The sequence below is a fragment of the Phoca vitulina genome, unplaced genomic scaffold, assembly GCF_004348235.1.
Source record: "Phoca vitulina isolate PV1807 unplaced genomic scaffold, GSC_HSeal_1.0 scaffold7, whole genome shotgun sequence".
Classification (NCBI taxonomy): domain Eukaryota; kingdom Metazoa; phylum Chordata; class Mammalia; order Carnivora; family Phocidae; genus Phoca; species Phoca vitulina.
In genome coordinates this window covers 59,322,957-59,343,354 of record NW_022589710.1, presented here as the reverse complement: position 1 = coordinate 59,343,354, position 20,398 = coordinate 59,322,957, and the positions used below count along the sequence as shown (strand labels likewise).

The 20,398-nt window shown below is 49.5% G+C and overlaps 1 protein-coding gene across 1 annotated transcript in view; it reads right to left on the bottom strand.

Moving 5' to 3' along the window:
- Positions 1 to 18: 18 nt before the first annotated feature.
- Positions 19 to 20,398, bottom strand: part of DGLUCY (D-glutamate cyclase) — a 41,180-nt gene continuing 20,800 nt past the window's right edge. The window contains 5 exon segments of the mRNA XM_032404690.1: positions 19 to 431; positions 5,984 to 6,135; positions 10,729 to 10,848; positions 13,737 to 13,885; positions 18,015 to 18,114. Coding sequence (XP_032260581.1) covers positions 282 to 431; positions 5,984 to 6,135; positions 10,729 to 10,848; positions 13,737 to 13,885; positions 18,015 to 18,114 — 671 coding nt within the window. The 3' untranslated portion in view covers positions 19 to 281.

Sequence of the window (20,398 nt, the reverse complement as noted above, 5' to 3'; positions counted from 1 at the left end):
CTCTCACCACGTGGGTGCCCTGAAGGAACCAGGAGGAGGAGGGTTGAAATCAAAGCCTCTAAGCACTTAGGAAGAAAAGAAAAAACCCCAAAGAACCATTCTCCTCGGTCCGTATCATCCGCACGGTCCCGTCCCAGGCAGTGGTCCTGCAGGGTCCCAGGCGGGGCTCACCCAGGGCCAGTGTTTATGTGCATAGCCGTCGTGGAAAGAAGCCGGGGGCCCTCGGGGAGCTCCTCCCGAGGTCCAGGCACGGCCATCTGGTATGCGGTCCACAGGCACAGTCACACGCACACTGTGGCGACATCCACCAGCTTCTGGACCATCTGGGCGTGGGTGCCACAGAAGGGCAGCCCGTCCACCTCCATGCCCACGACGCCCGAGACTCCACTCCGAACTTTGTGCCGCACCAGGATGCCCAACATCTTTTCTTCCTGGAAAAAAAAAATGAGAACAGAAACAGAAGGGGTGGAGGGGGAGGAGAAAGAAAGAGATGCATACATTTATAAGCGGAGGAAGAGTGTTTGACTCGGCATGGTCTCTTTCTTAAAAATAAAATTTCGCGTATCCATACAAATGCCACTGGGAGACTCATCATGAAGAATAGGTGGCCTACATCATGCCCCATCTGCCCCAGACCCACTCCTCAGAAGCAGCAACTTCAAACAGTTTGGGGTGTTTCTTCTGGGAATTATGGTCATGTAACTAAATGTGGTTTTGATGGAAAACTGAATTTAATGCTTGTTCAAAAAACCCGGAAGATTCACTTCTGCGGGTACAGCGTGGGCTACTTCCTGCAACCGAGCCCCTGCTCAGCTCCGGTCATCTGCCAGTGTGGGCCATGTCCCATCTCCTGCAGCAGGTGTCCTCTCCTCCAGTGTGGATGTGGGAGGCTCAGAGGGAGCAGAGCCCTGCACAAAATGCAGCCTGATCCTGGGCCCAGCAGGCAGGCTTTGGGATCAGACAGATCTGACGTGGGTCTTTCCTGGCAGGTGTTTTAACCTCTCTGTGCCTCAGTGTCCTCATCTGCATAATGGGGATGTTGATGATACTAATAGTAATAATGTCTCCTGAGTGGGTTGTTGTAAAGATTAAATGAGATAATGCAAATAAAGCACCTAGTGTGGTCCTTGGCACACAGTAGGCGCTCATGAAATCAGGTAAGTTATTATTGGCAGCATTGGGTCCCCTGGCCTCTCGCCCAGGGCTTTTTTCCTTTGACATACTTGCTGATTTTTTTTTTTTTTTTAAGTGATTTGATTCTCTCCCTCTCTTCCCTTCAAAAGTAAGGTCCCAAAGAACTACTTGTCTACTTGCCCATCATGCGTCTCTCTCTGGTTGAAAAGTTCTGATCCCCCCTGAGGAAGGTGAAGACACAAGGAGAGAGGATGGTGCCCGAGGGGCAGAAGTCCTGCACATCCTCTCCCTCCTCCTCCACCAGCAGAGGAGGGGGAATGGGTGGAGGAGGCCAAGGGCTCTACAACAGGAAGGTTAGGATGGGTCTGAGAAGGGCTCTCACCTTCCTCCCCAGGCACCTGCTCATTCGTTCCATCCCCCATCAAAGTTTTTTTGAGCACCTGCTACGTGCCAGGCCCTGAACCAGGGATACAGTGGTGAATGGGACGTGGTCCCTGCCCTGGGGGCTTCACGGTCTAGATGAGTGATCAGGCAGGCATGTGGGGATCACAGCACAGAGCAGGGGCATCCCACCCCGTTTATCAGAGTGGCTCAGGAAAGACTTTCTGGAGGAGGGGCAGCTAGGACCACAGGTGACCAAAGAGCTGGAATGAGCCAAGCCAGGGGCTAGGAGGAGCACTCACTGAAAACTTGTCCAAACAATGGAGAACGTGCTGGCAAAGGTCACATGGGAACTGCCTCTACTCAAGGCCGGCCTGAGAGTCTGCACCCAAAGTGCATTTCCTGGCATCTCTTTGTCCACCAGCCCCTTCCCAGAGGCTGCCCAGCCCAGAATGACATTTCCTGCCCTTTGTTTGGGTTTTATTCTTCCATTTCTCTCTCCATTGGGTCATATCCTTTCTTTATGGGGGAGTGCTGCTTCTGGGACCCGGGAGTGGAGGGAGGGAGCGTTTCCTCCCAGCACACTGCCTGCTGGCACCATTCCCATCCTTCTGGGCCCCAGGGAGGACCTTGGGGTGTCAGGGCGCATGTGATCCATCAGCAGCTTAGGAACGGGCTGGCACTCAGCCTCTAGAAGAGCCACGAGGAACAGCTGCGCCCACAGGGACTGCCTGCAAATTTCCAGGAATCACTGAACCACCACAGCATCTTCCAAGAGACCCCACCAAGTAGAGGAGGTGACAGAAGGAGAGGAGAACTGAGCTGGAGGCAGAGCACCTGGAGGCCGTGACCCCAGGCCAGGCGGAGACAGTGTGGCGTGACAGGAGGGACAGAGGCCTGAAGTGAGACAGAGAGGACAGGGCTTGGGGCCCAGTGCATTGTGAGCAGGGAAAGAGGCCCAGATGACTTCTGGGCTTGGAGGCTGAGCGTGAGGGTGGTCGCTGGGGCTCACACGGGGAGCCTGGCAGGCTGATGTTCATGGGTGGGTGATGGTGCTCTTCTAAGTGGGGCGGGAGAAAGCGGCCTTCTGGGAAGTCAGAACTGTTCTGTGTCATGACCTCAGCACTGGCTGCATGGATGTGTACATGTGTAAAAATAAAAATTCATCTACTGTTTGTGCACGTCTTTATTCTATGTAACTCAGTGTTTAAAAGCTAGAAAGAGAAGTGGAGTGGGATGGGAGTGCTGGAAGAGAACAGGAGCCCAGGATGAAGCCATGTTCCTGCCTCTCTGCATTATCCATCTGTCCGTCCGTCCGTCCATCCATCCACCCATCCTTAGTCCCTCTCATAAGGTGTCATCAATCAGCTCGTAGCCCCTGATGAGGTCTGAGGAATGCCCTCAGATAGACCTCCTGGGCACAGCAAAAGCCCAGAGTGGGCAGGGTGTGCCCTAGACAGTGGCGGCCGCCTCCCCAGGATCCTCCGCATGGTACTCACACTGTTACAGCCACGATCAGATCAGACCCCTGAATACGGGAGGCCCCGTTACAAGCAACTCACAGAGCAGAGATGAGGAACATTCCTTACCCCCCAGCCAATCAAGCTGCACCGTCCGTTCAGGCCACAGCTCTGCCCAGCACTTCTCGATGACTCGGGGATGCCTAGGGAGTGACCTACAGAGCCCTAGTATGATGATTCCAGTTCTTTCTCCTGCACACTGCATTTCTTCATGTGCCTGCACCTTTGCTTTGTGGGTCTTGCTGCCTGGAGGCCCTTCCCACCCTTTCTTACCTGGTTACTTATAGCCTACTCACCTTCCAAGGCCCAGCACAGTACCCTCTCCTCTAGGCAGCCTTTCTTGAGCCCTCGGAGTGAGCTAAGGGCCTGTTCTCTGTCCCCACAGCATCTTGCCCTGCACACTTCCATCCTTCCATCTTCCATCCACCTTCAGGGGATCCCGAGTTCCCTACCCAGGGGCTGGGTCTGACCCCTTGTTGTCTCCCAGAGCAAAGCTGGTCTGGCCCGGAGGAGTGGCTCAACACACATGGGCTTATACTTTTGCTTTGATAATGTTCCCTTTTATTTTCCTTACAAGGGTGATACATTATTAATGTATTTATGAAGGACTGTGTGGAAACCCGAAAGGAGAATTTTCATCCCTGGAGGGTAAGTGTTTGGGTTGTATGAATTTGTCTGGCTGGGTTCATTCTTTGGTGTCTGTGTGAATCAGGAATCATGTGTGAGGCAGCCCCCTGAGGCTTTTTTTCCAGTTCAGATCCAGGAAATGCAAAGAAAGCACCCAAGGCCCTCTGGGCCCCACTGGGGCAGACCATTTCCCCTGAAAATGTCACTTCAGCTGCTCTAGTCCCCCACCCCACCCCACGTGGCACCCTGGCATTACCAGGAACCGGGAAACTTCTGAGCCATGGAAAGAGCCCAGAGAATGGAGTCAGAGACCTAGGCTCAGGTCCCAGTGCCACCCCTTAGCTGGGTGTGTTGGGCAAGCCACCGCCCCTGTTGGACTCCCAGCTCCCTCATCTGTAAAGTGGGCACAACATCAATCCAGAGAGGTGTTGGAGAGAAACGGGGTGGCAGGAGGGAGAAAGAGACAGAGAAACAGAGGGAGAGACAGGGCTCTGGATGCACCCACTTCTCAGAAGATGCACCTGCTTCTCAGAAGTGAGGGGCTCTGGGCCTCAGCCACTGGCTGCCTGGGGACTCATCAAACCACTCCCCCCATCCAAGCTGCTATGTCCACGCTCAATGCTCAGGAACCTTCCTGCCCTCAGACTGCATTCCTATCTCCCCAGACCAACCCTCTAATCCAGGGTCTCCGAGTGTGGTCGGCCAGAACGTGTCAGAGATGCTGCTTGTCCAGCCCACCTCAGGCCAAGTGAGTCAGGAAGCCTGGGGTCGGCTTTGCAACTCTGTGGTTTAAGATGCCCCTGAGGTGATTCTGAAGTTGGAGAACTGCTGCGCTAACAAGGCACTGCGTCCATCCATCTACCCGTGTGTTCATTTATTCATTCATTCGACAAGAACTTACCAAGCACCCTGTTTCCCTCTGCTGGTTGCTGGAAAAGCAGACACAAAAGACCCGGTTCCTGGTCTTGCGTTGAGCAGTCTAGACCTCTGGGGGACCAGACTGGGAAAGTGAGGCTGGAAGTTGCAGGAGACTGTTCTGGACTGGTTACGAGTGGCCGTGGGGTCGGTGGCCCAGCCTGACGTAGCAGGGGAACCCCTCCCCCAACCCTGACTGGGCCCCTGTCAGAGGCTTCCTCCTCGCAGGGCTGGGCAGCTCTGCAGAAGGCAAGCTCTTCCTTTCGGTGAATCGGTGAACCGTATTCTGCTCTTGTGACCTCTGCCCTTCGGCCAGCTTTTGTCCCTCAGGCGGCCGAGGCCGTGGTCTGTCTCCTCCCCCAGGACGCCATTCAGGTGTGAGGCCTCAGGCCCCGCAGTTTCCCCCGCTCCAGGCTGCACACCCCAGCTCCCTCCACTGATTCTCAGGCTTTGCAGCCCTGTCAGCCTCCGGCCTGCTCTCAGGTGAAGGGGAAGCTCAGGTGAAGCTGCAGCTCCCCGGGGAGGTCACTTCAGGCCTGGGATTTCGACATAAAATCAGGGCTTTGGCGCCAATTTCCCACGATCCAAATTACTCTGGACAATTCCGCCAGAAGGTGCTCTAGGCTCTGGGAGGAGCAGGGGATGAGGAGGTGGGTTTGAGTCTGGAATCAGTGTCAGTGGGTGGGGCCATGGGAACTGAGGCCCAAAGAGGGGATGGCAGAGTCATTGAGTCCTTCTGTTTTTTTAAAATAATCAGCCTAAAATAATCCACATGCTAAAGAGCCACATTGTGTGGTGGCAAATTCTGCTCTCCTACAGAGGCAGGCTCTGCTTCTGGCTGCTGACAGGAAGCGTGTGGTGCTGGCCTTCGGTTTACAGCCTGGAACCCTCATCTTATAGCCTGGAACCCTCGGCTTATAGCCTGGAACCCTCGGCTTATAGCCAGGAACCCTCAGTTTATAGCCTGGAACCCTCAGCTTATAGCCAGGAACCCTCGGTTTATAGCCAGGAACCCTCAGCTTATAGCCTGGAACCCTCAGCTTATAGCCTGGAACGCTCGGTTTACAGCCAGGAACCCTTGGTTTATAGCCAGGAACCCTTGGTTTATAGCCAGGAACCCTCGGTTTATAACCCGGAACCTCGGTTTATAGCCAGGAACCCTCGGTTTATAGCCAGGAACCCTCGGCTTATAGCCAGGAACCCTCAGTTTATAGCCAGGAACCCTCAGCTTATAGCCTGGAACCCTCGGTTTATAGCCTGGAACCCTTGGTTTATAGCCAGGAACCCTCGGTTTATAACCTGGAACCCTCAGTTTATAGCCAGGAACCCTTGGTTTATAGCCAGGAACCCTCAGCTTATAGCCTGGAACAGGCCTCACGTAGGGCATGGCCGGCTAGGTGTGTTACCTTGGCAACAGATGGAAGGGCCTGAGTCCAGTTCTGTTCCCCGGGTGCTCTGGAGGGCCCAACTGCCTTCCTTAGGTAACGTCGGTGGACCTCACATGAGTTTAGGATGTACAGTGCACAGGCCAAGGCATAGCCTCCCCAGTTAGAAACACCTAGAACAAAAAAAGATTCTATCATAGAAGTGGAAAGGTGATGGGGCCCATCACCCTGCCTCTAAGCAGCAGAACTCATCTCAAAGAATGGCCCCAAGGTCAGTGGCACCCATGGCACCGGAGAACTTGTGAGAAACAGATTCTTGGGCCCCAGCGCAGACCTACTTCATCAGAAACTCAGCAGGGAAGACAGGGAGCACATAAGCTCTCCAGGTGATGCTGATTCAAGTTAAAGGTTGAGTCACTGCTCTAAACCAACTGGGTTACGTACTGTTACCAACCGACTGACTAACCATCAGAGAAGATTTAGGGGCGCCTGGATCGCTCAGTCGTTGAGTGTCTGCCTTCGGCTCAGGTCATGATCCCAAGGTCCCTGCTCAGTGGGGAGCCTGCTTCTCCCTCTCCCACTCCCCCTGCTTGTGTTCCTTCTCTCGCTGTGTCTCTCTCTGTCAAATAAATAAATAAAATCTAAAAAAAAAAAGAGAGAGAGAGAGAGAGAAGAAGATTAGGCTCTACCCCTAGGAAGCCTTTGGAGAGCTTCCGACATTAAGAAACTCTCGGCGTGGCGGACCTGGATCCATCTTGCTGCGTGGAAGCCGGTCCTCCGAGGAGCTGGCTGACTGTGCGGCATCGCCTCTTCCTTGCTTGCAGAACGCTCCTAAGTCAGCCAGCCCCAAGGCGCCTATTCCCCAGCCTGGGGACGACCTCACTGGCTTTTCTCTGAAACCTGCCTGAGTTCTCCATTCAACTGAAGAAGGATTGATTAAGGACCTGCTAGACTCTAGGTGTCAGAGCTAAAAAAGGAAGAGGAACTCCCACCCAGGGGAGAGAGGGCCTGTGCACACAGCCAACGCTCAGCGGGGGAGGGAGGTGCTCACAGAGGATGATGGGAGCACTCAGGAGGGGCCACTCATCCTGCCTGTTTTGGGAAAAATTCACAGAAAAGGTGTCATTTCATACGGGCCTTGTAGGCTGGGCAGGATTTGCCAGAGGAAGGGTGGAGAGTGGGGGCATTTCAGGCAGGAAAAAAATGCAAACATACATTGAGTACAAAGGTGTGTGGCACATAAATACAAGGCATATATCAGAATGAGGCAGGTGAGGACCAGGCGAGCCAGGGGAGGGGGTTGTGGGGGACAGGCAGAGGGAGAGGGAGAGAGAATCTTAAGCAGACTTCACGCCCAGCATGGAGCCCGACACGGGGCTCGATCTCATGACCCTGACATCATCACCTGAGCCGAAATCAAGAGTCAGATGCTTAACCCACTGAGCCACCCAGGTGCCCCTCAATTATTTCCAGTTAGTTGGTGGTGTTGCTGATTTCAACTAAGTCCTTACTAATTTTCTGCCTACTGGATCTGTCCCTTTCCGATAGAGGGCTATTAAAGTCTCCATAGATATTAGAGTGGATATACCCATCTCTCCTGTACTTCTACCAGTTTTTGCCTCACATATTTGACACTCCTTTTTAGGAGCATACACATGAAGAATTTTATGTCTTGGGGAGCCTGGGTGGCTCGGTTGGTTGGGTGTCCAACTCTTGGTTTTCACTCGGGTGGTGGTCTTGGGGTCATGGGATTGAGCCCCGCAGAGTCTGCTTGGGATTCTCTCCTTCCCCTCCTGCCCCTCCCCTTGCTCACGCTCACACACTCTCTCCCTCTAAAAATAAATGAATAAATAAAAACTTAAAAAAAATTGTTATGTCTTTGGGGCACCTGGCTGGCTCAGTCAGAAAAGCATGTGACTCTTGACCTTGCGGTTCTGAGTTCAAGTCCCACACTGGGTGTAGAGATTACTTAAATAAAACTTGAAAAAAAGAATTGTTATGTCTTCAAAAACAAACAAAAAGAATTGTTATATCCTCTTGGAGTATTGACCTCTTTACGTTATGGACTGCCCCCTTTGACCCTGATAACTTTCCCTTCTCTGAAGTCTGCTCTGTCTGAGATTAATATAGCAACGTATACTTTCTTTTGGTTACTGTTAGCCTGGTATATTTTTCTCCATCCATCCACTTTTAATCTATGTGTTTCTTTATATTTAAAGTGGGTTTCTTGTAGACAACTATAGCTGGGTCTTGTTTTTTTATCCATTCTGACCATCTCTGCCTTTTAATTGGGGTATTTAGACAACTGACATTTAAGGTGATTAGTGATATGGCTGTATTAATATCTGCCACATTTTTACTGTTTTCTGTTTGTTGCCCTAGCTCTTTCCCCCGCCTCCCATTTTTGTCTTCCACCATTTTTCTGCCTGTTGTGGTTTTAATTGAGCACTTTATAGGATTTTATTTTCTCCCATTTCTTAGCATATCAATAATACCTCTTTAAAAAAAATTTCTTTTTAGTGGTTGCCCTAGTGTTTGCAATATACATTTACAACAAATCCAAGTTCACGTTCAAACAACCATTTCACAGTTAGGGCAAACACCTTAGACAAAATATTCGTCATTCTTCCCTCCCATCCCTTGTATGATTGCTGTCATCCACTTCACTTATATACATGAGCATAACTGAAGAGTCATTGCTATTATTATTTTGAACAAAGTGTTATCTGTTAGATCAATTCAGAACAAGAAAAATAAAAATTATTTTACCTTCATTTATTTATTCTCCAATGCCCTTCTTGGTGTAGATCTGCGTTTCTAACTTATGCAATTTTCCTTCTCCCTAAATAATTTCTTTTAATGTTTCCTGCAAGGCAGGTCTATTAGCAACAAATACCCTGTTTGAGAAATTCTTTCTTTCTCTTTCACTTTTGAAGGATAATTTCACAGGGCACGGAATTCTAGGTTGGTGGTTTTTTTCTGTCAACACTTTAAATATTGCATGCCACTCTACTGGCTTGTGTGATTTCTGAGAAGTTGGATGTAATTCCTACCTTTGCTCTTCATTTATCCTGCTTGGTGCTCTCTGAGCTTCCTGGATCTATGGTTTGGTTTCTGACATTAATCTAGGGGGAAAATCTCAGTCATTATTGCTTTAAATATTGCTTCTCTTCCTTTCTGTCTTTCTTCTCCTTCTGATATTCCCATTACACGTAACAATTCTTGGATATTCTATTCTGTTTCATCCAGTCTTTTTCTCTTAGCTTTCTAGTTTTAGAAGTTCCTATTGTCATATCTTCAAGGTCAGAGGTGATTTTTCTCAGCTGTGTCCAGGACGCTAATGGGCCCATTAAAGGCATTCTTCATTTCTGTTGCAGTGTTTTTGCTTTCTGACATCTCTTCATTTTTTCCTTAGATTTTCCATGTCTCTGCTTATATTATCATCTGTTGGTGCATGTTGACTATTTTTGGGTATTTCCCTTCCCCAGGTAGGCTAGGCTGTGGTAAAACGGTTTCTCCTGAGGGCAGGCCTTGTTAAGAATGGAGCGCTCTTCTGGGTGTTATGCACAAACAATGAATCATGGAACACTACATCAAAAACTAATGATGTAATGTATGGGGATTAACATAACAATAAAAAATTAAAAAAAAAAAAGAATGGAGTGCTCTTGGGGGCACCTGAGTGGTTCAGTGGGTTGAGCTGCTGCTTTCGGCTCAGGTCATGATCTCAGGATCCTGCGATCAAGCGCTGTACGGGGTGGGGGGGGGTCCCTGCTCAGTGGGGAGTCTGCTTCTCCCTCTGCCCCTCCCCCCACTTGTGCTCTCTCTCTCTCTCTCTCTCTCTCTAATAAATAAATTAAATCTTAAAAAAAAAAAGGATGGGGTGCTCTGATATATTTCAAAATAGTTTCTTCCCTCTACTCCCTAAAGCACAAGGGGACTTTTCTCTGATATCCGTAGTGTGGACTGAGTAGAGCTAATGGGGGTAGAAGTCACAAAAGTGTGGGGTCCCCCTGTGACTGGGGCCCCCTGGAGTTTTGAACTCTCAAACTTGTCCACACTGAGCCTCCAGCCATTCATCAGGTGCAGGTTTTCCTACCCTAGGCCTAATCCCCTCAGGGATTTCTGCTCATCTACAGGCTCTGTTTTGAGGAGGAAATGGGAGAGCCTTTCTTGGGTATCTGTCAAAATCCCTGAAACTTATGGTGCAGTCAAGGATGGAGAGCTGGGGCCTCAAAGGACCTGGGAAAGGTTGGTCCTGATGGGGAAAAGAGGGACAGGGCAGCCTGCGGCAGAGGTAAGTTTGAAGGGAGGTGGGAAGCCTTTTGCCCCCTCCAAACGTTTACCAGATGGTTCTCTTCCTTTCCACCCTGCAGGAGGCACAGAGGAAGGCATGGATGACCCCGCTTCAGAGAGGCCTTCCCTGACCACTGATCTAAAGTGGCCTGCCTGTCCCTGTCTTCCATCTTCCTCTTGGCACTGTGTAGCATGAGCTGGTGTGTTTCTTTCGTAGGGCTCCTTGTCTGTCTGCTACCCCTAGAGCAGGAGCCCTGGGGAGCCCGACCCTTGCCACGTAACTCCAGGACCGATGTTTGTTGGATGACTGAATAAGGGGCCAAAGGCTGAGAACCAGGTCCCCTTCTTGCCCTGGTGCCCTGGAGACTCCCCTCACAGAGGAGGGGAGCTTCTGGCCAGATAAGCTCCAGGCCTCCGGGTCCCTCCCCCTGGGTAGCCGGGCCTGACTGGCCCGCCATCTGAGCACTCACCAGTGATGATAGCAAAGTCAGCCTCCGCGTCATAGGCGATCACATCCCCATTTCGAATGTGTCTCTTCACAGCCTCCTCGACTTTGCCCATCCCAAGCTCATTGCCCCCGTCACCGACTCCTGAAGGGAGGGGGAGCTGAGTCAGTCCGTGTACAGGATTGGGCAGAATGGGGGTGGTGGTTTGGGGGCAGGGCAGCCCCTCCACATGTGTTGTGTTGCCTCAGGGAGGGGAAAAGTGTTGGCTCAGGGTCTATTTTCAGACAACCAGGAGATGTACTTCTCCTTCAGGTCTTCTAGAGACTTCTCTAGTTAAAAGTGAGTTGAAGTTTGGAACTCACCGGTGTGTAGCCATGTCCCTTACTGAGTCACGCTCTCTAGTCACAGACGGGGCACCCCCTATGCTGGTGCTACCAGGCCCGTGGGAGAAGGGGTGTGGCTCCTGCTCAGGATGGGCTGCAAGGCCGTGAGCCCCATCTGTGTGACGGGGAACTGGTAGAGATGGTTAAGGCCAAATCTGTAATTTACTTTAAAGGCTTCTGGTGAAAGAGTATGAAATATATGTGTGTCAGTTCATCTTCGTCTACACCAGAAGGGTGCCCAGTGCCCTGTGAAGTAGCCGAATCAGGAATACAAACCACAGGGGTAGTTGGTTAGCATGTGGAAGAGACCAGGTCTAAAGGCCAGTCTGAGCGTCAGCACCTGAGGGTTTGTTGATTCACATAATAAATGCTAGAACAAACATGTTAGAATAAATCGGTGTTAGAAATTATTTAACTCACCGGTGAAATGAATGGTGTTGAAGATAGGTGAGTTGGCTAAAAATAATTCCCAGGCAGCTCCAGCCTCACGGGCACAAGATGAAAAAAGTCGAACCAACCCTGCAGCCTGTCGCCCTCATGGGTGGTGCTAGAGGAGCACCATTTGGTCCTGTGTCCCAATGTTTCTGGAGGATTCTGTAGGTCAGAGGTCAGCTGCCTCAAGATAACGGCTCACCCAAGGCCCTGGTCCAAGGCACGGTTGCACGGCTGTTTCTGTGTGGGTTTCTACGGGTGGAAGAGATCCACCTGAGGCCAGCATTCACTGTGAGGTGGTGGACGGGACTAGAGCTACCCCACCTCGAGCACCGGAGACCTGGGCGCAGCCAAAAGAAGCAGACGGTTGCTATGGCCTGGTGCCTCAGGTCCACCCCCCTGAGGATTTCTCAGGGGAGCCTCCTGTTCATCAGATTCAGATGAACGGACACACATCATTTTCTAGGCCCACGACAGCCGGCTGAATGAAGGGGAATAATAACAAAGCTAACATTGGTGTTTGTCTACTTCTGTCTCTGCTCTTTTTTTTTTTTTTTAAAGATTTTATTTTACTTATTTGACAGAGAGAGAGAACGTGAGAGAGGGAACACAGCAGGGGGAGTGAGGGAGAGGGAGAAGCAGGCTTCCCGTGGAGCAGGGAGCCCAATGCGGGGCTCGACCCCAGGACCCTGGGATCATGACCTGAGCTGAAGGCAGACGCTTAATGACTGAGCCACCCAGGTGCCCCAGTCTCTGCTCTTTTGTACTTTATGAATTTCATCTTGTTTGCTCCTCAGGTCAGTCCTGCCCGTGGCCTTATTTTCCTCACTCAAGGGCATTCCCAGGGTCTCCGAGAGGGTTGGGACCTGGGTGCTAAGTAGAAGGTCAGTGCCATGTCCATGACAAGCCAGCTGCCTGTGGAAACTGAGAAACGGGGTATCGATGGAGCAGAGGAGAGAAAAGACAGGGGTGGCCCTGCTGGGCAGGGGGTCGGAGGGACCACAAGAGAAGCCTGTGCTCCTGAGGGTAAGAGAAGCCTCCAGAGGTCCACAGAGGGAGCAGTTTGAAGGCACAAACAGCCAGCTCTACCTGCTTCCTCTGGGGTCTTGGGGGCGTCCTTGGGGGGATCAGCAAAGATTGAGGTCCATGTGGCGGGGGAAGAACAGCTCCTTTGGATCCTGATCGCCCCTTTGACTTGGAGACCCCTTCCTTCTACACTCTGGGCATTCCTTCCTCCAGCCCTCAAGTCCTCGGCCTGTCCAGCCCAGAGAGACAGGAAGCTGAAGCCAAGCGTGCTGTGGGTACCACACCCAAGGCCTCTTCTGGGAAAGACCAGGCGCTTTGCAGAAATTTTCTACTCAACCAGGAAGACTTTCATTGTCTCATCAAAACCTCAAAAGCCAAAGGTGACTAATGAGTCTGGGAAACACTCTGAAGTGTTTGAACGAAGAGAACAATTAAACACAGAACGAGAAACTTGCCTTCATTACCCGAGGGTCTATACCTACCCCCAGGGGAGGGGAACGCTGTTCTGGGAGTTGTGTCAAGCCTTTCAGAAATTCATTAAGGCAACATGATTCCATGAAAAGCATGTCGGAAGTGGTCCTGGGAGTCTGGACTCCTAATTCTACCAGCAACACTAATGGGCTAGGTGACCTCAAGGAACTTCCTGGGCCTCATTTTTGGACACTCTGCCTGCCTTATCTACTTGCCAGGGTTTTAAAGAGGCTTCAAAAATATGTTGGTGTGAAACCTCTTTGAAAAAGATAAAGTTCTGTACAAACACAAAGGGTCACATTACTATATTATTAGCAATCAAAATATCGCATTAATCATGTATTGAAGTTATACTTAAAAATTAATGCATTCATAAGATGAAACACAGTATACACGATACATTTGTCCTGTATGATCAATAGAATATACCATGCTTCAATTTTATTATTGTTATTATTTTATTATTAGTTTTAATATTTTAGAGCTGGGCGAGTAGAACACGCTCGATTAAGCGGCATTTCCCTTTCTTGCTTGTGGGAATGCTGGATTTCTAAGTGACAGTGTCTTTATCGTCTATACCAACCATAATAAACAAACAACATCTCTGGACCAGAAAACTATGGTCCCCATAGAACTCTTTCTTGTCATGTGTTGCGTAGTCAATAAAAAGGCAGTTCGTGCTGACACATTCTTACTGAATTCTCAGTGCTCCCTGCTTACCAGTTGATGAGATTCCAGGAATCTTCTGTGTTGCAAGGAGAAGGTCGTCAGTGGGGTCAACCAAGTGCTTGATGTTCATCTTCCTGGCGTTACAGTAACTGCCATCGGAAGCCCTTCCTGCCCGTTCTATTGCCACCAGATGGTCGAATCTGCCAGGAAGCAAGGGCATAGGGGCCTTATGGAGAGGGTGACTGCCTTGTTGGGTCATGTGTTTGTGTGAAGGACCCTTGTATTCTTTCTTGGATTCCTTCATTCCTACAGAACTTGGCTAAGCATTTAGGTATAAGTGCCAGGGCCTGTGCTGGGGGCTAGTCTATCAAATCATTAAAAAAAATATCATCAGAATCTTGGGGCACCTGGATGGCTCAGTGGGTTGAGCATCTGACTCTTGATTTTGGCTCGGGTCTGATCTCAGGGTCGTGAGATTGAACCCCGTGACGGGCTCCACGCTCACCACAGAGTCTGCTTGAGATTCTCTCTCTCCCTCTGCCCCTCCCCGCTGTGCGAATGCACTCTCTCTCTTAAATAAATAAAATCTATTAAAAGATAAAAATGTCACCAGACTCTTCAGCAGTTCATTAGAGTCAGAGGCTGTGAGATTAGGAAGGTTGACGGTCAGGGTCATGTGCTAGATGCTGCCGGTGTCCTAGCCCGGTCTCCACTAGCCAGGGGGACCAGCACCCAGAGGTTTGAGTGAGGGCTGCTGTTCGCACATCGCTGGTTTCTTCCAGGGTGTTGTCCCATTTACGTACACAAGCAGACTTAAAAAGAGTTGAAATGGAAGACGAATCTAATGCAAGACAGAGATTAGGTAAGAGGCACAGATGGTGGGAGTAAGCCTGTGGGCTGTGGGATCAGATAGTGTAGACGCCGGTCCAGACCCTCGCACTCCTGGCCGTGGCCAAGTGCTTAGCCTCTCTGACCCACATTTGCTACATCTGATGACCCGACAGAGACCCTCTCTGGGCCTCATTTTTGGACGCTGCATTATCTACTTCAGAGAGTTGTGTTTTTTTTAAGATTTTATTTATTTATTTGACAGAGAGAGACACAACGAGAGAGGGAACACAAGCAGGGGGAGTGGGAGAGGGAGAAGCAGGCTTCCCGCCAAGCAGGAAGCCCAATGCGGGGCTCGATCCCAGGAACCTGAGATCATGACCTGAGCCGAAGGCAGACGCTTAACCGACTGAGCCACCCAGGCGCCCCTACTTCAGAGAGTTTTAAAGAGGCTTCAACAATATAGTGGAGAAAATGCACAAGAGGTACTTCGCAGACAGCCCTGTACCTACTCAGGGCGCAGGAAGTGGTGGTATTTGTGGTTGCTTTTGTTATTAGGAGGAATCTTGTCTTGATAATCCAACTTAAAAATATGAAAATTGCACTTTTATATCTCTCTAAATCCCCCCATGATGGAGTTCTTTATTTTTTTGTAAGATTTAGTTATTTATTCTAGAGAGAGAGAGAGAAAGAGAGAGAACTGGCAGGGGTGGGGGAGGGGCAGAGGGAGAGGGAGAATCTCAACCAGGGATCCCCGCTGAGCATGGAGTCCGAAGCTGGGCTCAATCTTACGACCCTGAGATCCTGACCCGAGCCGAAATTAAGAGTCAAGTGCCTTCAACAGATGAATGGATAAAGAAGATGTGGTCCATATATACAATGGAATATTACTCAGCCATCAGAAAGGATGAATAGCCAACTTTTACATCAACATGGATGGGACTGGAGGAGATTATGCTAAGTGAAATAAGTCAAGCAGAGAAAGTCAATTATCATATGGTTTCACGTATTTGTGGAACATAAGGAATAGCATGGAGGACATTAGGAGAAGGAAGGGAAAAATGGGGGGGGAATTGGAGGGAGAGATGAACCATGAGAGACTATGGACTCTGAGAAACAGGGTTTTAGACGGGAGGGGGGTGGGGGGGTTGGTTAGCCTGGTGATAGGTATTAAGGAGGGCACGTACTGCATGGAGCACTGGGTGTTGTACGAAAACAATGAATCGTGGATCACCACATCAAAAACTAATGATGTATTGTATGGTGACTAACATAACATAATAAAATAAAAAAAATAAGAGTCAAGTGCTTAACTGACTGAGCCACCCAGGTGCCCCATGATAGAGTACATTAAAATCTTTGCTATGGAAAACTGTGTGGCGGTTCCTCAAAAAGTGTGAAATAGAATTACCACACGATCCAGCAATTCCACCCCTGGGTCCGCAGCCCAAAGAATTGAAAGCAGGGTCTCAAGGAGATACTGGGACACCCTTGTTCACTGCAGCATTATTCACACTAGGCAAAAGGGATGAACACCAACAGACGAACAAAGAGGCAGAGTGTGGTATGTACATACAAGGGAGTATTATCTAGCCTTAAAAAGGAAGGAAATTCTGACATACGCTACAACGTGGATGAATCTTGAGGATAATTTGCTCACTGAAATAAGCCAGTCCTGGAAGGACAAATACTATATGGTCCCTATGGTTATATGAGGTACTATAGCAGTGGATTCGTAGAGGCAGAAAGTAGGGGCTGGGGTCGAGGGGGAATGGAAAGTCATTGTTTATGGGTAGAGCATTTTTGTTTGGGAAGATGAAAACGTTCTGGAGATGGATGGTGGGGATGATTGCCCAGCAATGCAGATAGACCTTAATACCACTGAACCGCATGCTTAAAATGGTTAAAATGGTGAAATTTATGTTATGTATATTTTACCATAATAATAAAAAAATCTGAACTCTGAATGCCTGGCTATGCCCCTTGGTTGTGTAGAATGTGGCGGCATCATATATGCTTGGAATCAGGCCACTGAGTAGGTTTTGGAAAGTAATCCTGAGGCTCCACACCCAGGGCAGAAAAAAAGCAGCCACTGAGAAGCAGAGTCAACAGGAGGAAGGAACTTTGACCTTGAATTTCCCCTAGACCTATATCCATGGTGATGAAAAGCCTCTTTAGAACAGGACCTCCGACTGGGATCAATATGTTCTCTGTTCTGCAGGGAGAGCACCACTTCTGGACCTTCCCCCTAGGAGAATTTCAGTTATATACCTAATGAAGGTATATAACCAATTTATCCATTTGGTCCATTTATGCTCAAGACAGGGAAGAAATGAATAAGCTTTTTTTTAGGCCAGCAGGATCCATTTAGTTACAGTGGGAAGTAATTCACTCCTGGGAAGCCGGCTTCCTGGAAAGAGTTAACGCATCTTCTCCAAAGAGAGCACAAGCCTCTCTCCCCACAATCAGATCTGCCCGGCCTCCCTCCACTCAGCAAATAGAGCAGCACCTGCGTTAACTGGCATCAGGGATCCCACACAAGAGAATTTTCTAGCTTCTCCCTGAAGATCCAGAGCTTTGTTTATATGTCAACCATTTGGAGAATATAAACATCTCTAATATGAACCACACATGTTTCTGCTGCTTTAAATAGCATATGGGATCCACGATTGAACTTTTTCTTGGTGACTCAGGATCCTCATTATGATCATCAAGTTCCACTGCGAGCTGCAGAACAGCTATGCCCGCCAGGCCTATTAAAGCAGTGTTTTTAAGTTCTAACTGGACACTCATTAGTGGGTTGTGAAATAAATTTATTAGGCCAGGTCAGCATTTCCAGAAAAGTAAAACAGAACACTGTAGAATAGAATAGAATAGACTGGAATAGAAAACGTCAGAATATATTGCACATAGCAAGAGTAAATACTGTTTTCTGAATCTTCGTTTTAGTTGTGGGTGTGGGTACGCGCACGTGTGTGCGTACTGTTTGCAATGCAGAAGGTATTACTGCTGTAAAAAAGTTTTAGAAACGCTGTATTAAAAATGGTAAGATCTGAAATGCATCCCTACATACAATAAAGATGTATTTTTCAAAATGTCTGATCACGACACACAGTAAAAAACACACGCATTTGCACAAAATTTCACGAGAGAGTACTTAGCATTACGACACAGGACGTACGATGGTATTTCTGTTTCTCGTTCCCCTTGCAAACGTGCCGGTTACCCCACTGAAATGACTCACTTCTCTCTAATGGGTCATGACCCAGTTTGAGAAACTGCTAGTTTTTGGTTTTTATAATTTTCCTATCTTCTTTCTCTATCAGGAGGGCATGCCATGCCCAGAAATGCTTTGTGAAGCCCCCAGGACTCCTTGAAACCCAGCAGCCTGGCCCGTCAGAACCCCTGGGCACATGGCTCTGTTCTCCCTGGAGTCAGCAAAGTGAATAGAGCATGGGCTTTCCACCATCACCCGCTTACGCTGGGATGGGATGCACATACCTCGGTGACTTGGGGTCCCCATCTTTGCAGAGAAATGCCTGAGCGGCTCCCGCTGATTCACCTTGGAAAGTTAATAAGGGGATCGGTGTCTTCAGAACACCTTGAAAATAAAGACAAAGGGTTGACACATCAGCCCTCGTGTTGCATTTTGGAAATTCATGTTGGCTTTTCAGAAGCTTCTTTGGAAAGTATCACTATCATTACCTACCTGTCGAATACTTTGTTAGGAAAGCTGAGACCTCAACACGAGAATGAGAATACTTGTTTACTTATAGTCCTTAGTAAACCCTCGGTTGGCGGAGTGTGTGACCCTGAGTGGCGTGGAATTGGGCTACTGTCACCACTATTGGGGGCTAGCAAATACGCTGCCTGTAGATGTCCATGAGACCCCATGAATGGAGGCCTATTCTGGCTCACTGCCATCGTGAGTGCTGGGGACACGTGGCACCCATGGTGACGGGGAGCTAGCCCTCCACTAAGCACCTGACATGCATGCTCTCACTTAATTGTCACAACAATTCTATGTGATAAGAACCATTATTAACCCCATTTTACAGAAGAGGAAAACTGAGGCTCAGAGGTGCTACGTAAGTCAGGTGAAGCCAAGGATGGAGGTCAGTGTCACGACCCCAGTTTCCACCCCAAGTTCTCATCTGCTCCCCCCCTCCTCCCTCCCTGCATACCTTTAGGGAAGTTCTAGAACAACAGTGGAGAGGTCCCAGAGTCTGGGCGTGGAATTAGCTACTGGTATTGGAGTGATTGCCAAAGTGATTTTGACTCTCAAAAACAGCACCTTCTCTAATTACAATAATAATACGCATTAATGTAGAATATGTGGGAAGCACATACAAATCCCAAATTAAAATAAAAGTGACTTGGTTGTCATTAACGAATCCACCTCCTAGCAGGTGGAGGTAGAATGCTTGTGCATTCACTGGCCCAGGATGAGATCTCCACGCAGAGCTTGAGACGGCGAACAGGGGGCCTGCGACAGGGATGGACCCAGCACTTACGGTCCCACTGGTTCTGCAGGACCCCCCGGCCCACTCTGGGGACCAGAGGGGCTGCCATAATCTCCATCATCAGCCCCTCACACACCTCACATAAACCCAGCCCAAGTAAGCACCCTGTCCATGTTAAAACCACATGGTATTATAAATGTGGCTGCTTCCCACCTCAGCTTCACCATATGGCTGTCCCAAGCCCTTTGGGAGCTGCCACCGCCCCCCTCCCTCAGTGGGTAGAGAAGCCGGAATCATTGGCAGAGACCCTAAGGGGTCTCCAGCGTGGCTCCCTCCAACATCCCTCCCCAGTCCCACCCCATGTCTAAGGGGGAAAGACAAGGAGAGGACAGTCAGTCCATCAAGGGATACTCGCCGAGCACATTCTACATGGGACAAGCCAGGAAACGGGGGTGGGGTGGGGTGGGGGGTGTGGTCACAACAAGCTGAAAGACCCAGCCCCTTTCTGTGCTGTGAGAATCAGCTTGGTGACCCAGCAAGGGGACTGACTACAACCAAACAACATTCCTAGCTGTGTAACCTTGGACAAACCACAGAAACTCCCTTAGCTGTGGTTTCCTCCTCTGCAAAACGGGGTTAGTCATGTCTCCCTTGACCCAGGATTGCTGTGGATGCAATGATGTGATATGGGCCAAACACTGAGCTGGGGGTCTTGCATGTAGTAGGTGCTAAGTTAAGGCTGGTGATTTCCTACTTCCTGACATTGGATCAAGGATACAGGATACTAGTAAGAAGGGGCACCGGGGAGCCAAACAGGGCAGGGAACCTAACATACCCCCCCAGAGGGGAACACAGAGAGAAAGAATCTCTGCAAAGGAATGTCAGCGCAAGGTATGAACCCGCACCTGAGCTGCAAAGAACCAATTTATCCATTTGGTCCATTTACGCTCAAGACAAGGAAGAAATGACTAAGCTTTTTCTTCTTTAAACATGTGCAGTCTTTGGTTATAAAAAGAACTGAACTAATTTTCATTAAAAGGCCAAATCTTTTTCCCTTTCTTCGTCCACATGTCACAAAAGTTCTGCAAAATTGAATAGAGCAGATGCTACCTTCTAAACCGCCCCATGGGCGAGCCCCAGTTCCGAGCTCCCGAGCAGCTGGAGCCTCTGAGCCAGGCCAGCAGGTGAGCTGCGAGGGCAGAGCTGCCTCTGGGAAAGTGGGCAGCTAAAAATATCCAAGCCACTTGTCAGATGGGGGAGGCTGCCAGCCTGTTGGCAGCGGCTGGGACTGTGGCCCACCCGTCCTCCTTGTTCACAACGTGGTCCTTCGGTGTCCCTCGGTCCTCTGTGCAGTTCCTTCCCGGCCTCCCTGGTGGCTCCCCCTCTCCTCCTTGACCTTTCAATGTGGAGCATCCCAGGGTG